The 16086-nt window shown below is 30.8% G+C and overlaps 1 protein-coding gene across 2 annotated transcripts; it reads right to left on the bottom strand.

The window, feature by feature from the left end:
- Positions 1 to 4939: 4939 nt before the first annotated feature.
- Positions 4940 to 11802, bottom strand: LOC107840485 (V-type proton ATPase subunit c1). 2 transcript variants are annotated; one of them, XM_016684363.2, is made up of 3 exons: positions 11534 to 11802; positions 10655 to 10940; positions 4940 to 5413 (listed from the first exon to the last, which is right to left on the bottom strand). In XM_016684363.2, exons 1-3 carry the CDS (start codon positions 11607 to 11609, stop codon positions 5281 to 5283), a joined length of 495 nt encoding a protein of 164 aa, XP_016539849.1. In that variant the 5' UTR covers positions 11610 to 11802; the 3' UTR covers positions 4940 to 5280. The 2 variants fall into 2 exon arrangements, with proteins under 2 accessions (XP_016539849.1, XP_047251138.1); XM_047395182.1 differs by lacking the exon at positions 4940 to 5413 and adding an exon at positions 5694 to 5856 and having other exon boundaries at positions 11534 to 11712.
- Between the last annotated feature and the right edge of the window lie 4284 nt (positions 11803 to 16086).

Below are 16086 nucleotides of genomic sequence, written 5' to 3'. Positions count from 1 at the left end.
ATTAAAGAGCAGGATAACCTTAGAAAAAAAATAATAATTACGTACTAATACAATCTTCGAATTTTAATTTTTTATTTTTTCCATTATTCATTTATATTGAAAGGAAAATAATTACGTACTAATACTTCTTCGATTTTTTTTCGTTTCGTACCATCAAGAAAGGGGTCCTAAATATTCATTTAATACACGTCATTTCAGAGGGCTGCCTATCTTAACTATTACTACGTACTATTGTAATTTAATGTTGTCCCCAACTGTCTTTTTCTAACAGTTTCGTGTTTCTACATAATTCACACAACACGTTATTCTAATCCATTTCATTCTCGTTTGGTAGGCTAGAATACACCAAAATATTAAAAGGAAAATGTACAAAGTGACACAAAATATTAACTAAAGTTTACTTCTTTTTATATTAAATGTTTCGAATTAGTTCAGTTCTAAAGTTGCACCTTGAATTGGTCAGATTACACTGATTTTGAATCAAAATAAGTTAATAATATAAATTAAAGTTTACTTCATCTTATATTAAATGTTTCGAATTAGTCGACTGGTCAAATTACACTAATTTTGACTCAAAATAAGTTTCATAGTTAATTTGGTGTGATCCAAAGGGACTAGAGTGTAATTTAGAGGAAGATAAAAAAGGAAGAGTTAAATGTGGAGAAGATACTCAAGATAGTAAAGATGACTAAAAATTAAAACCTCTTTTTATTTATTACTTAAAGAAATACAAAGCTATAGCAATATATTTCATATAATTTTATACTCCCTCCGTTATATAATAGTTGGCTCCCACAGAGTTGACATACCCATTAAGAAAAACATTTATTAAGGATTTATTTTACCAAATTAATTTTATTAATTACGCTTTGAAAATATAAATTAGAATATATACAACTTATTAGTCATTTAATGTTGATGAATCTCTTGATTTTATCAAAGGAACAACTAAATTGAAACAAATATTTTTAGAAAGAGGGTCAACTAAAATGAAACGAATGGAGTAAGTTGGATCTGTTTCAAGGCAAGATGTATGCATATTTTATCTCTATCTCTCTGAGGTAGAGAGGTGATTTTAGATAGATTCTCGGATCAAAAGAAAAGCTTCCAAAGAAAAGTTACAAAAAATAAAATAACAAGATACAAACCAAATGAAGCAACATAAAAGCATATACACACACTGAAGAATAAAAAAGTTATATGATTACTAACTAATATTACTATTAGGGGTCGTTTGGTACACTACCCGGGATAAATAAAGATATTTCATGGGATTATTTTATTTTTCCCTTCCCATAAGATAGTAATTCTATCATTTTAGTATAAATAGTGAAATATATGAAATAATCTTAAGATTAAGTAATTCCTACTATCAAAGATGGGACTTTATCCCGAAATTATTTTTTTAATCCCTTCTACCAAACGAGCCCTTCAGGTTTAATGGGAGGAGACAAGTCAGACAACTACCTACGTACTCTACCTCATCCTTAACAAAGGTGAATGTCTACTAATAAAGGTTGATCTCAAATCTTTAAGTTCACAAAATTAATACTATACAAATAATAAATTGATAGCAACAACAACAACAAATTCAGTAGATTCCCACATCGTAGGATTTGGAGAGGGTAAAATGTACGCAGTTCATACCACTACCTCTGAAGAAGCCGAGAGGTAATAAATAACAAATTGACAGCAAATTAAATAAATCATGCTCTATAGAAATTTTACTAGGGAAACATGTTAGGTCATGATGTAAATATGTGGAAGTCCTTCAAAAATAGCCAAAAGATCATAAGATAAGAAAATTTACTTAAACAAATATGACCCAATGAATTGATGACGTTACAAAATAGTATCCATTTTAATAATGTCATTATAGTATTTTTTTAATTTATTCTCTACTGTGGTAGCAATCTTTTTCTGGATCTCTATACATCATATATAATAATATTTATGAGAAACAATATTTTATTCTCTATGTAATGATTTCTCTATTATTTGCTATGTTTGCTTTATTTTTGTATTTTATGTCTTTTCTTTTAACTACTTTGGTATGTATTATTCGAGCGATGGTCTTTTCAAAATAATATTTTTACTTGTCATAAAGTAGAAGTAAAGTTTGCATACACTCGACCTCTTCATACCCCATCACATATAGAATTACATTAATGCACGTGTTATTATTGTTGAAATAATATATCAAAAAAGAAAAAATTTAAAAAGACTTTTGCTGATATCAGCTGAATATTATACAAGTAGTTGGTACATCAAAACCTGAATAGATTGCGTAGAAAGCACAAGGAAATTAAAAGGAAATTAAAAAATTGAAAATATTTCTCTAAATGTGACAAATTTGCATTCAATCAAGACCTAATTTGTTTAGGTCACTCTTTAAGGTCCATAGCTGACCTAATCCTCCTAAAAAGAACATATTCTCTTTACAAAAAGATCATCTATTATTATAGTTTATAAACACTAAATTGAAATTACTTTATGCAATACGAGATAAAGTGTATGCACCGATAATGTAAAAATAATTACACAACAAAATGACTTATGAGGTGGTCACATATGAATATTTTATGATAAACTTTAATTAGTAGACATGAAAAGTAATAGTAACCGATAGTATAAACACCTAAAGTATATATAGCTTAAATTCATTTAAATTTTAATATATATATATATATATATATATATATATATATATATAACCGTGCAGTTATATTAAAAAGGAAAAAGGGTCCAATTTGCCTCGATACTATGCGTGATTGAGCAACTTTATCTCTGATTAAACTTTGGTTTTATATCCTACACTAGGAAAAAAAAATCGTGTTTTGCCTTTAATTTGGCTTTTATCGGAATTTCAACATCATGATAATCTTGAATTATAATCAAAAGTTGATGGATAAATTTAATTATTATTTTTTCATGAAACATTTGGTTACATGGAGTCCACCCTTTTCACACGGGAGATATATTTATAGTCAGAGAAAAATATGGAACAATTTACTAACGTCAAAGACATGTATAGATCAAAAAGTGTATAGGGTGATATAATTGAGCAATTTGAATAGTAGATGGGCAATTTTTGAACTTTTTCCCTATTAATATTTAAGAATAAAAAATTGTTTAGGCCATGCCTTAATGTAGTACTCTTATCTTATCTGTCTGATTTTTAATTATAAATACACAATCAGAAGTGGAAGAAGTGATAAGATATTTAAATGTAAGGGGGGGAAACAAAGTTTTTTCTGTCGTTGGACATCAAATATATTGCATGATGTAAGATGAACAAAACCAAATGAATCAATTAAGAAAAGGATAAGTTATTTTTCTTCATAAAAGGACATTCATTCAATATAAAAAAAATGTATTACCTTCTTGTATTCTTTTCATTACTTTTATTATCTATGATTGGGAAAACAATATTGCAGCAATATTATGCAAATGAGAATTGACATTTGGCAAAAGTTAAGATGTGAGGATTGATAGGAAACATTGTAATATTTTATTTTGTATTGAGTTACTTGCAAACCATTTTATCCTTTATCTCAAAAAAAATTGTCTCAAAACAATCGTGTTATTTTAGAAATTCAATTTTTTTTTATATGTTTCCATTAAAAAGTAGTACTAATAAATAGAGATAATTTAGTAAAATGTATCTTATATTTATTGTTCTCTTAATGAGTGTCAAAAAAGATAAAACAACAATTATATAAGACGATACAATATCATTATAAAAAGTATCTCAGATGAGATAATGATTTTGATTTTCCTTTATAAAAATACAACTTTTCTTTCAAATTAAATTATGCTCAAACCCAATAACTTTCATACTTATTTTCAATTATAACTCCAAAATACTTATTTTTCAACTTAATAAATACTACTATATATGAAGATCTTAAGTTTTGTGGCTCCACTTAAAAAAACGAAGTAAAACAAAACAATAAGAACCTCATAATTGCAGCAATTATTGGAACGATTATCACGAGTTGATTGAAGCGGACAAAATATAGAACACACAAACAAAGAAGAATAAATTGTAAGGCAATATACATTTTATAATTGGAGAAAAATAAAGAAAGACGATGGCCCAAAATGGCGTAAACAATCAGTTAAATATATCCAAAAATAAAAAATCAGTAAGGTAATTATATTTTCTTTTATTACACATGGCATATGGAGATTAGAGAAGGAAAAGAGAAAAAGACAAGTAAAAAAATAAAATGATGAACACACATCTAATCCACTCGGCTTACTGATATCATTAGATTATGATGTCATTTGGAAAGCCATACTCTTTGTAATAATTGATAAAAATCAAATTCAAAAAATCATTGTTTTGAAATCAATATTATATCGAGTTGAATCAATTATGTTACAAATGAAGTTGTGTTACCCCCCTTCCTTTTTCTGGTCATTAAGTAGAAATTTTACCAAGTAGAGATGCAAAGGAAGAAGAAACCAAAGATCTGATAGCACAGTACAGATTTACGCACTGGAATTGCATTCTTAATTCTTTCAAGAATCAAGATACAAGTGCAAACAGACGCAATCATAAGTAGCTTTAAATTTTACATTTTTTTATGGGATCTCTATGTTTACTTGAGCCAAGCCAACCAGAAACAACCAGCCTGCACTAGCTGCAGACACACCACCCTCCCTATACCTCACTCACTAGTGAGATTACACTATGTATATTGTCGTTGCTTATTGTATCTCAATGTTGGAGAACCCTAAATAGTGAACTCAAAATGGGGTATAGAGGACTCATATAACCCTAATTCTGCAAGTTGCACAGCAACAAATTCGCCCGGAGCAGATAATGGTGACTCATATAATCAATGCATCATAAAAAAGATGAGCATAAGATGACTTTGGTGCAACTTAAATAGCAGCTCAAATATACATGAATTATATCTGCACTTCCAAGTGGCAGCACCCAAAAGAATTTTCTCAGATATATTGAAGGGGAGTGTCATATATGTTGCATATCGTCAATGTTAAATTATAGCAAAAAATAATACATGCACAACACTGTTCAATCAGAGCAAATTGCAAAATACAACAAATGGTGATCAAAATCAAATAAGACAGCTTCTTAAGCTATTATTAAGTAGATAAATACTCCCTACTTCTACAAACAGCACATAGCAGCCATCATAACAAACGTAGAAATATGTAGCTTTTCGACTTTAGCAAGGATCAAGCCTAAGCAGAGTTTTCTGAAAGTTGCACGTACACCATAGTAAGAATAGAGTTGATAAGCCAACTTCACTCTGCTCTGGATTGCCCAGCTCGGGAAGACAATATAATGCCAACAATAAGCCCATAAAGAGCCAAAGCTTCAGCAAAAATGAGAATGAGGATCATCCCAACGAAAAGCTTAGGCTGTTGAGCATTAGCCCTATAAAACAAAAACAGTTCAGAAAATATTCTTGAGTTATGTGATGCAAATAATAGCACACTAAAGCAGAAGAAAACTACCATACAATATTAAGCTGCAGTATCCCCTAAAAATGACTCACTGGTGGTTTAATTTCTCCCAAATAATGTTGGTAAGCTAAATAAAGACACACAAAGAAAAAGGCACCATTGACCTTGAACAATTTGGCTTCGCCATTTTATACAACAGTTAATCATTGTGAAGGAAAATCAAGCAAAAAAGTTTGACAAAACGTAAACAAAATATGGCAAAGAAATCAGAGAGGACAATAAAGGCAACATGGACGGCAGACCCCAGGTAATGTTGTAATATGGTAACGTGTTGCACCTTTATCAAGTGCACAGAAACAACGTTTTGGGATCAGTCTTCTTTCCAGCCCAGTTTCACGTTTGGAAAGCCCATAGCTAAAATTGCAAAATTTTGAAGGAAACAATAAGTCCTAACAATCATCTGGCTTTTAAATGCAAAAATATTTATCTGTTTTTTTTTCTGCTTCCCTTCACTTATTAGGAGAAAGTCTTCCATAGTCATCATGACATTCAACCGGTGTCGTTTATGTTAACACTTTTATCTTTAGAGCATGTTGAAGTTGGAAATTCAAGAAAATTAAATGGATTAAGGGTAGTGCTTGCGCCTAAACCAAAGGCAACAACTTCTGTAAGAAGAGGGAAAACTAAATCAGAAAATCATAGGAGCCACTAGATCACATCCAACCATAAAGCTGCATCACACGATGCAAAAGAGATTATTATATAAGATTTCTAGATTGTCTTGGCTAATTAAAAACTACATTCTTTATTGAGGCCAAATATAAGAAAGTGAATATCACTACAACCAATCACATGGCAAAAAATGAGGAACAGGACCTTTAACAACTCTGCAAGAGAGAAAATGGTCCCAAATGTTGGCAGTACACTTATTCCAGACGGGCTTCTGTTTTCCTCCTTTTCTTTAACTATATAGACCAATTAGACTTCCTTTAATTTAAACCATATCTCTCCAAAATGTTAATTATGATCTATCTTATACTCGAATTTCTCACTCTAATGGCAATATTTTATTCAGCTGAAGCGCCAGATAATTTATTAGAGTTAATGCTGACATATGAATGTAGGTAAAGGAGATAATGCACCATCTGTAAAAGGATACACAGAGTAGTCCATGGAGTATGGCACCCAGAAGAAATAAAGCTGCTTTAAGTACTTGCTAAACATCACAGATAATGAAGAAAGGTAGTCTCGGCAACAACTTTCAACCCTGGTCTGTCTTGGCAACAACTTTCAGCTCTGGTCATGAACACAATGCCAAGGTTCCTAATGCTATTTACATGTAAGAGCTTAGTGCTTTCAAGCACCAAGACTTCATGATATTCATATAGATGATCATTGGCATTTGCATTTATATTAAAAGACACCTCAAATCTTATATGCTTTCTTGTGAGGACCAGAACTCCAAAAGAGCTGCACAAGTGGATCAAAATTATGCTTTATGCACACAACCTGAACAAAGGAGTAATAGAAAGCACTTACTCACCGCTTTTCGCCTATTCTATTAGTTAATTTGACACTTGAGTACTGCATAAATTAATTCGATTTGATCTGTTTATAATAAAGAGTTGCATTACAGTGATTCGGGAAAGTCATTTTATATCTTGCTAATCATCTACTTCCACAAAAGGTCTCAATAAGTTATGAACATATCTTGTCAAAATATTTTTCCCTTCAATACCAACTTACTGTACCGTAGAGAAGTTTGATGTACCGTACAAGTACTTGAGCTAGGCTGGCCACCTAGAGTCGTTCTCATTATCGGTGTAGGTATAGTGCTCCTGGTTAAAAGAAAGTCTCGCTTATTTTTATAGAAGCTTGATGTTAGAGAAAGACTTTGAAATCCGCTTTCCATTATTGTACAATTTCTTCGTCAAAATTGTTAATTGATATAAATGCTTCTACCTACGTCAATTGCTTTTTCTAATAACGTGGTGCCCATGCAAGCTTTCACGCACCTTGACTCATTCTATTGGATACCTGCCACCAATGGCGGTGCCAGGATTTCTATTAAGGGGGTTCAAAAAAATAACTAAGCACGTTAACAGGACCTCAAAAATAAGCGGGTCGGGCCGGATATAAGCGGGTCGGATTTGATTTGAGCGAGCTAGACAAAGTCAACTCTACCTCAACATGAACAACAAAACGGGAAAGTAAAATTTTTTTTATTTTGATTGTGCATTCATACGTACAATCGTTAAACCTTTTAAAAATAATTTAAATATTTAGAAACTACATAAAAAGTACAATAAGTTACCAGAATTGTACTTTACGTTTAAATTGTTTATACATTACCATGACAAAACTAATACTATTTTTTTTTTTTAAAGGAGAAAAGATGTAAGCTATTTTAAATCAGTCAAAATAGATAATCAACAAACAAAAGTATGTAGTATAATTTTGTGAAAAAATAGAGAAAGAAGTCAACCATCAAATTAGTAAGGCAAAATGACCTTCTGGACACCTGTACTATGTCGGTTTTGTAAGTTGGACACTTCTACTTACATGTTTGTCATCTGGACCCTTGAACCAATTAAAAAGCAACATTTTGTCCCCTTTAACCGTTGACCTTGCCTATGTGGCATTGAAATGGTGACTAGGACAAAGAGAGAGTAGCCACTCGCCTGGGGTGCGAGTGGGGGTCAATTTTTGGCCAATTTAAATAATTAAAAAATATATATATATATATTAAAATTAAAAAAAAGGGTCCTTTTTTTTCCACCATATTCTTAAAATTTAAAAATATTTTTAAAAATTTTTAAAAAATAAAAATATTTTTTTTCCTCCCCCTACCAGCCCCATCCCACCCCCCGCCCCTCCACCCCACCCCCCCACACCTCACCAGACTTGTCCAGCCCCTCCCCACCACCACCACCACCACCACCACCACCTTCACTTTTTATTTTAATTTTCCCTCAATTCAATTCTTTTCATTTTTTTTTGAATAAAAATTTAAATTTGAAATTTTTTTTGGGGGGATTAAAATTTAAATTTGAATTGAAAGTGAGTGATAGTGAATATTGAAAAAAATTAGTGAATTTCGCTTGAAAAAAATTAAAATTTTTGTGAATTTTTTAAAGATATTCAAATTTAAAAATCGAAAATTTATTATGTTTATATATATGAATTTATAGTTAAAAATTTAAATTAGTTGGAGAAGAATTTTAATTATTTGGAATGAATTTGATGTTTAATTTGTGAGCAAAAATAAAAACATGATTATGCAAATTTTTCTACAATTATAAATTTTTCTTATTTAATTAAATTAATTTTAATATTTAATTAGTTATTTAGCATTTTAAAAATGACTTGAAATTTAATGTAATACCTTATTAAAAAAATTATTTTTTTACTTTTTTATTTTTTTTATTTTTTAAAAAAAAAATAAATGACGTGGCAGATGACGTAGGGAAAGTGTGTTACACTCACCAAAAAAGGGTTTAAAATGTTTTTTAGTGGGTTCAGGGGTCCAGATAACAAACATGTAAATAGAAGTATCTAACTTACAAAACCAACATGGTACAAGGGTCCAGAAGATCATTTTGCCAATTAGTAACCATGAAAGTGAGAGAAGCGAAAACAAAAGGGGATAGGAAAAGTGAGAGAGAAGAGAAAATAAAAGGGCGATAGAACGTAAGAGAGCAAGAAAGTAACTAGGATTTATTTAATTCAAAAGTTAATATAAAAGATTGAAAAAACCGGTGTTATCCAAACTCGAACTCACACGAATTGAGTAATTTTGCACCCCTTCACCACTGAACCAAGCTTTAGTCTTGTGTCAAGGGGGGTCAGTACTTAACATATATATCGTAAATCAAAATTTTGATCCTACATATACAGTATAATTTCCCGACGAAGGGGGTCCGGATGAACCCCCTAAACTACATGTAGATTCGCCCATGCCTGCCACCTCCCACAAACATGTACCAAATAACTCTGACCAAGGCTATGACAAATGGGAAGAAATCACCAAGTGTTTTTGTCACTATTGGGATTTGAACCTGAGACCTCATTGTTCTCAACCCACTTCATTGACCACTAAACCACACCCTTCGGTGTTCTTATGTCAATTGTTATGCATGTATTCTTTTGGCCCTGCCTCACTTCTTGTGAACAGTTTACGATGCATAATAGGCATGTGAGCTTAGGGCCATTGATCAAATTCTCATTTTTGTTTCCAGGGACTGGGGCCTGTGCACCCAGCATCATGGATAGACAACTCTGCATTTCCTTTAATACTTATGACGAGACGCTGCAATTGCTTTCGTGGAGAATCATTATACTACTTTTTTGCATCACCGAGGCATGCATCAGTTGACTATTTTATTCCACATCATAGAGATCCCATAGAAAAAATAATTACTATTTTGGGGTTATAATTTCATGGTAACTCATATGGCATGCATGAATGAAACTCTTTACATTGTGCATTTTCTTTTAAATGAAAGGTTGTCGATTTCAAAGAACGTGTTCATGATTTGATTTTAATTTCACAAATGATGGTATTTTATTTTGAAGTCATAGATGAGTTATTTCATATGGATTGGTTCACTCGGGTTAGATAGAGCTCCAGGTGACGGTCACGTGGATTTGGGGTGTGACAAAACCTAACTAGAACTACAATTTTTGACCTTAGCAAAAATTATTTAAAATGCCTTCCTATTCACATGGTTAACTAGCTCAAAACAAACATTCACATTTTTCTCATTTTCATGCTTCCAACTTCTTACTGGAAAGACACAACCTAGTGAGCATACATAGCAAGTGTCTCCATCAAGATACAACATTGCAACCTTTGGTAAAAGACATAACTATACAGGCGAATCTTAATCTTATTCTAACAGTTAAACACAAGAGCAGTAACTAATAAACGACTTTAGCATAATTCTAAAATTTATACTACTACTACTAACAACAACAACAACAAACCCAGTATATTCCCACATAGTGGGATCTGGGGAGGGTATAGTGTACGCAGTCCATACCACTACCTCAAAAGAGGTGGAGAGGTTGTTTCCAATAGACACTCGGCTCAAGAAAATTTATACTGCTAATTATAAAATTCATATGATCTCTCAGATCCAAGTACAGGCATTAACATGAAGTAACAATAGGAAAACTAAGCAACAAAAAACAAAATAGAAGGAATGAATACCTAACACCGGCATCACCAACAATGCCAATAGCCATTCCAGCAGAAAGACCAGCAAGACCACAAGCAAGACCAGAAGAGAGATGAGCATATCCATCAAACAGGTAATACGACTTCGTTTTGGGATTAATACCAGTACTGATAATAACAGCAATAATCAATCCATAAATACCCAACACACCAGCCATAACCACTGGAACAATTGATTTCATCACCAATTCCGGTCTCATCACTCCCATAGACGCCACTCCTACACCACTCTTTGCTGTTCCATACGCTGCTCCCATGCCTACAAAATTGTTCAATAAAATGAAAAATTAGATCTATAGCATATATGATGCAGAGTTACCTGATACCTGTTAGCTTACAGATATCTGATGCAGAGTTAACTAGTACATGTTGGTAGTGGAAGGTGACAGGTATCTCATGACATACAAGCTGGACACCACGGTTATCCAAAAAAGAAGATTAGACCTATAATATACATGATGCAGAGTTGGTAGCCAGTATCCCATGAAATTAGTCAACGTGCACACCTATAATATAGGTGATGCAGAGTTGATAGCAAGTATCCTGTGAAATTAGTGAAGGTGCACACAAACGGGCTAGACACCACGGTCATTTAAAAAAAAAACAGAAAATTAGACCTGTAACTGCAAGAGTTATCCGGTACCTATTGTTAGTGTGACGTGCCAGGTATTGCGCGAAAACTGATCCGAACACCGTTATTAAAAAAATGAAAATTAGATCTATAATATATATGATACATAGTTACTGGTGCAGGTATCGCGTTGAACTAATCGAGGTGCGTACGAGTTAACCTGGACCACACGATTATCGAAAAAAAGATGCAGATCTATTTTAGGGAGATTGAGAAGTTACATGAGAATACGAGGGCCGCAGCAGCCCCGAGGAAACCGAAGAAGGGAGCAGTTTCATCACCACTGAAAGTCGACATTGTTCGATCGATCGGATTTTGGATCTGATAAACTTCGAAGGATTTCGATCTCTTTTTTGATCTGTTTCTTTTCTGGCTAAAGGAAGCAAATCATTGAAACCTCGTTGATAAATAAAGTCACCTTCGTACACGTGGCTTTCGTGTTCTGATGCAGTTAGGATTTTAGATTTTTTTTTTTGTGTATAAATATTTTGTATTTGACAAATGAAATTATAATTAAAATTGTATTGAATTAATATGATTTAATATGTTTAAATAAACAAATTTTACGAAAAAAAAATGATAACTAAAATTATGTTAAATTAATCTATAGTCTATATCTATAATCTATAATCTATAACTATATCTATATCTATAATGTATAATATATATCTATAATCTATAATCTATATTTATATATATCTATAATCTATATCTATATTCTATCTATAATATATTAAAAGGGTGAAGGCTTTAGAAAAGTGATTTGAACTTTTTACCCTTCATTTAAAGTCTTCGTAATAGACAAAATTATTGTTTCATCTTTAAAAAAAAAAATATTATTTAATCAAATTAAGAACTTCTAAAAATATATGAATAGAAATTAAACACTCCTAAAATATATGAGATAGAAATTAAGGACTTTTGAAATATATGAAAAGAAATAACCAGTAGTATATATATGAAATCTAATAAAATAAATATACTAAATTTTAATTATTACATTTTTTAAAAGTCAGTTGATCCAAAATAAAGATTCGGATTCTCTTTTTATTATTCATATAGTTTTAGTTCTTTTCTTAAAATATTTTTATCTGTGCCAAATTTTTATAAGTAGAGATGCTGCTTTAATAAAAAATGGCTTTTATTTATATTTGTCATTTTAAACTTTTTTTTATGTGATTTACGTAAAAAAAACTTAAAGTAGGAGTCTTTAAAAGATTTTCATGTTTTAGCTTTCTTTTAGGTGTTGGAATTTATAATATTTACTTTTTTTAATTCCTTTTCGATTTAGACAATATTTACTTTTTTAATTGAGAAAAGGCATCTTCCCCCTTCCCGAATTTGTCGCTACAACTTACTTTAGCACTTAAACTTAACTTCTATTTATTTACCCCCTTAACATATTTAAAGTGAATTATTTTCACCCCTCAAAACTGAATACCACTCTCACGACTGAGAGTGCGCTACACACGCGCCACGTCATTGCCAAATCAGTGTCACATCAGTGTCATGTCATTTGCCACATAAGAATTTTTTTTTTTAATAATCCCACACACTAACTTTTTATATATTTTATATATACTAGTTTTATATATATATAAAATAATATATATTTTATATATATATATATATATATATATATATATATATATATATATTTAAAAGAGTATATTTTTTATAAAAAAAATATATCTAAAATATAAGTAAAATAGACTCCACCCTCCTTCCTTCTTCTTCTTCACAACCCCCACCCCCTTCGTTCTTTCACAGCCCCCACCCCACCCCACCCCAATCCCTTCGACTTCTTCATTAGACAGCAGCCCCCGTCCCCTACCCTTCCTCCTTTTTCTTCCTCTTCTTCACATAAAAGCACCAATTTTTTTTATTTCTTTCACCATTACCACAAGTTTTTTCAATAAATTTTTTTCTTCGTCAAATGCAAAATTAACTTGAATTAGCTTGAGTAAATCCATCAACGAACTAAATACAAGTACATGATCACAAAAACACATTAATACACAAAATCTCAAATCCAAATTCTTTCACATTAACCAAAACCCAAAATTCCAAAACTCCTAAATTTTTAATTTATTACTCAAAAAATGTTCATAGAAATGGCATAAACAGTCCTAAATTCAAAAATGGCATAGATGATATTCGCATGACATGAAATTCTTGGCCAAGAATCAAACTTGTTCATCAATCTTGAATCCTTTTTAATTGTCGGAAAATAAAATTTTGGATTAATTAGGACTTGATAGGAAGGGAATTACGAAAAAATAGGGTGGGGGTATGAAGAAGATGAAGAAATGAAGTGTTGGGGGTGGGGTGGGGTGGGCGTGGGGGTGGGGGTGGGGAAGGGGAGTGATGAAGAAGATGAAAATGTCTTCTATGAAGACATTTTTCTTTTAATGTTATGTATGTATATATATATGTGTGTGTATAATAATAATAATAAAAATAATAAAAATAAAATAAAAAAATAAAGTGGTCTTTTAAATAAAAAAAAAATTTAGTCGTTTTTTTTTTTGCCACGTCAGCTATAGGGGGAATTTAATTCATTTGAAAGTTGTTAAGGGGGGTAATTAAACGGAAGTTAAGTTTAAGTGTTAAAGTGAATTGTGACGACAAGTTCAGGGGGGGAAATATGTCTTTTCTCTTTTTAATTCTTTTTTGGTTTAGGATCTTCTATATATATAAAAAATATTATTGCACAATCTCATTCATGAACTTTATTATTAATGTTGCTTCTGTATTTTCAGATTTTTTTCTTTACGAAATTTTCTTTTAAAATATATCTTAATGTTTGTCTTATTACTTTATCTTATGTTTTCCACCATAAATATATCATTCATATTCTTTATCAAAATTGCAGGTTCTTGAATTGAATTTGTCCAGAGGTATGTTTTCTAAATTTTTAGACTGGTTTTAAAGTTCACAATAATAAATGATGTATTTTTAATAAACAATTATAAATTGAGAAATTTCTTTGTAGGTTTTGTTTGTAGTATTTCATATACAATTAGTGATTTGAAATTGAATTACTTATAATTTTTGACAGATTATTTAAATCGTCGCATTTTTTTCACGAGAAATTGATTGGTCATTCGGAATTCATGATAGTTAGTAATGAAGTTGACTTATTTATAATTTTGGATAAATTATTTAAATCATTGCATTTTGTCACGAGAAATTGGTTGGTCATTCGGAATTCATGATAGTTAGTAATGAAATTGACTTATTTATAATTTTGAATAAATTATTTGAATCGTCGCATTTCATTACGAAAAATTGATAGGTCATTCTGAATTCATAATAATTAGTTATCTTATTAATTAAAGACTTTTTTTATCTATGATTATGGTTAGAGAATTACATGTACTATGTTGTGTGGATTTTTCGTGGGATTAGGGTTTTAGGAGATTTAATTTTTATTTATTAGTTGTTTGACTTACAATTAAACTTTTTTTATCACTGGTTGTAGGTATAAGAGGTCATCAACAATTTCGAGAATTGCTCCTTTTGACTTGAGGTAAACTTGAGAATTTTTTCTTATTTTGCTATAAATTTGTATATATATATTTTATTTATTTATTTATTTGCATTACACTTTGAAGTGTTCAGCATTTGCATTGAAACTCGACTGAATCTGAACTCACATAAAAAAAAGTTTCATATTAGAGGTTAAACCCTCTCCATTTAAGGCGACTTTGAACTTATTGTTCAATTCAAAGGTTGTCAGGAAATTGAAGTGTAATACAATAAAGTAATAGTAACTTATATTATGATCAAGAATTATGTCTTTGCTGAGCGAACCTAGAGAAAATATCAAAGATATAACATATAAAAAAACAGGAATATACGAAACAATAAATTCATGCGTACTAGCTCATTATATGTGTTTAATTATGTGTACTGGTGCTTTCCAGTCACTTCACGTTATCTAAAAAACTCTCAAAAGAAAGAGTACTTGTTGGCTCAATCAGTGGTCGGTGTAAAAGAAATTACACAAAAAAATATCTTCCCTCATACGTACATACTCTAGCACACAAATATCTTATTTTCTTTTAGCATACGAAAGAGATACACGAATCCTAATTGTTTATTTTACTTTTTATTTTTAGTTCATTTCAATTTTATTTTTTTTTTAAATATATGAGTTCTGAGCCAAAAAGAGCTCTTTTTTTTATCAAAAATTCCAAAAGGGACACTTACTTTTGAAAAAAATCAAAACGGACAAAACGCTGCGGGCCCAGCGACTTACAAGTCGCCCGAGGCCCAGCGACTTGTAAGTGGCCCGGGACCCAGCGACTTACAAGTCGCCCGAGGCCCAGCGACTTGCAACTCTTTTTTTTTTTTGTTTCCCATCCTTAACATCATCATTTTTACTCATTTCTTTTCTCTTTCATTTTGACCGAGAACAATAATACTCACCCAATATATAATAATTCCACTTTTTCATCATTATAATTTAAATATTTAATATATTCAATTAATTTATATTAATTAACTATAACTACATATTGGAAGTAAATTTTTATTTATTTATTTATTTAATTGTCTATCATGTTCAAAACTAATTTGTTACCATAAATCGCAATAATTAATAACTTAAAATGTTTAAAAGACATATAGAAATTTATTGACTCTTACAAAAAAAAAATCCTCCACTCTCACTTAATTACATATCATGCCTCAATATATAATAATTTCATTGTTTCAGCATATTGATTTAAATATTTAATATATTCTATTGGTTTATATTAATTAACTA

Source organism: Capsicum annuum, chromosome 8 (assembly GCF_002878395.1).
Source record: "Capsicum annuum cultivar UCD-10X-F1 chromosome 8, UCD10Xv1.1, whole genome shotgun sequence".
NCBI lineage: Eukaryota > Viridiplantae > Streptophyta > Magnoliopsida > Solanales > Solanaceae > Capsicum > Capsicum annuum.
Note: the sequence above shows the minus strand (reverse complement) of the source record. Positions and strands in the feature narration are given on the sequence as shown.

What these genes read in the sequence shown, in the direction of transcription:
- LOC107840485 (XM_047395182.1), bottom strand. Translation starts at nt 11,609, where the DNA reads ATGTCGACTTTCAGTGGTGATGAAACTGCTCCCTTCTTCGGTTTCCTC. An exon ending in TGCGGCCCTCGTATTCTCAT is followed by an intron (nt 10,941 to 11,533) that starts GTAACTTCTCAA and finishes ACAATTTTGTAG; the next exon opens with GCATGGGAGCAGCGTATGGA. An exon ending in GTTGGTGATGCCGGTGTTAG is followed by an intron (nt 5,857 to 10,654) that starts GTATTCATTCCT and finishes TTGCAATTTTAG; the next exon opens with CTATGGGCTTTCCAAACGTG.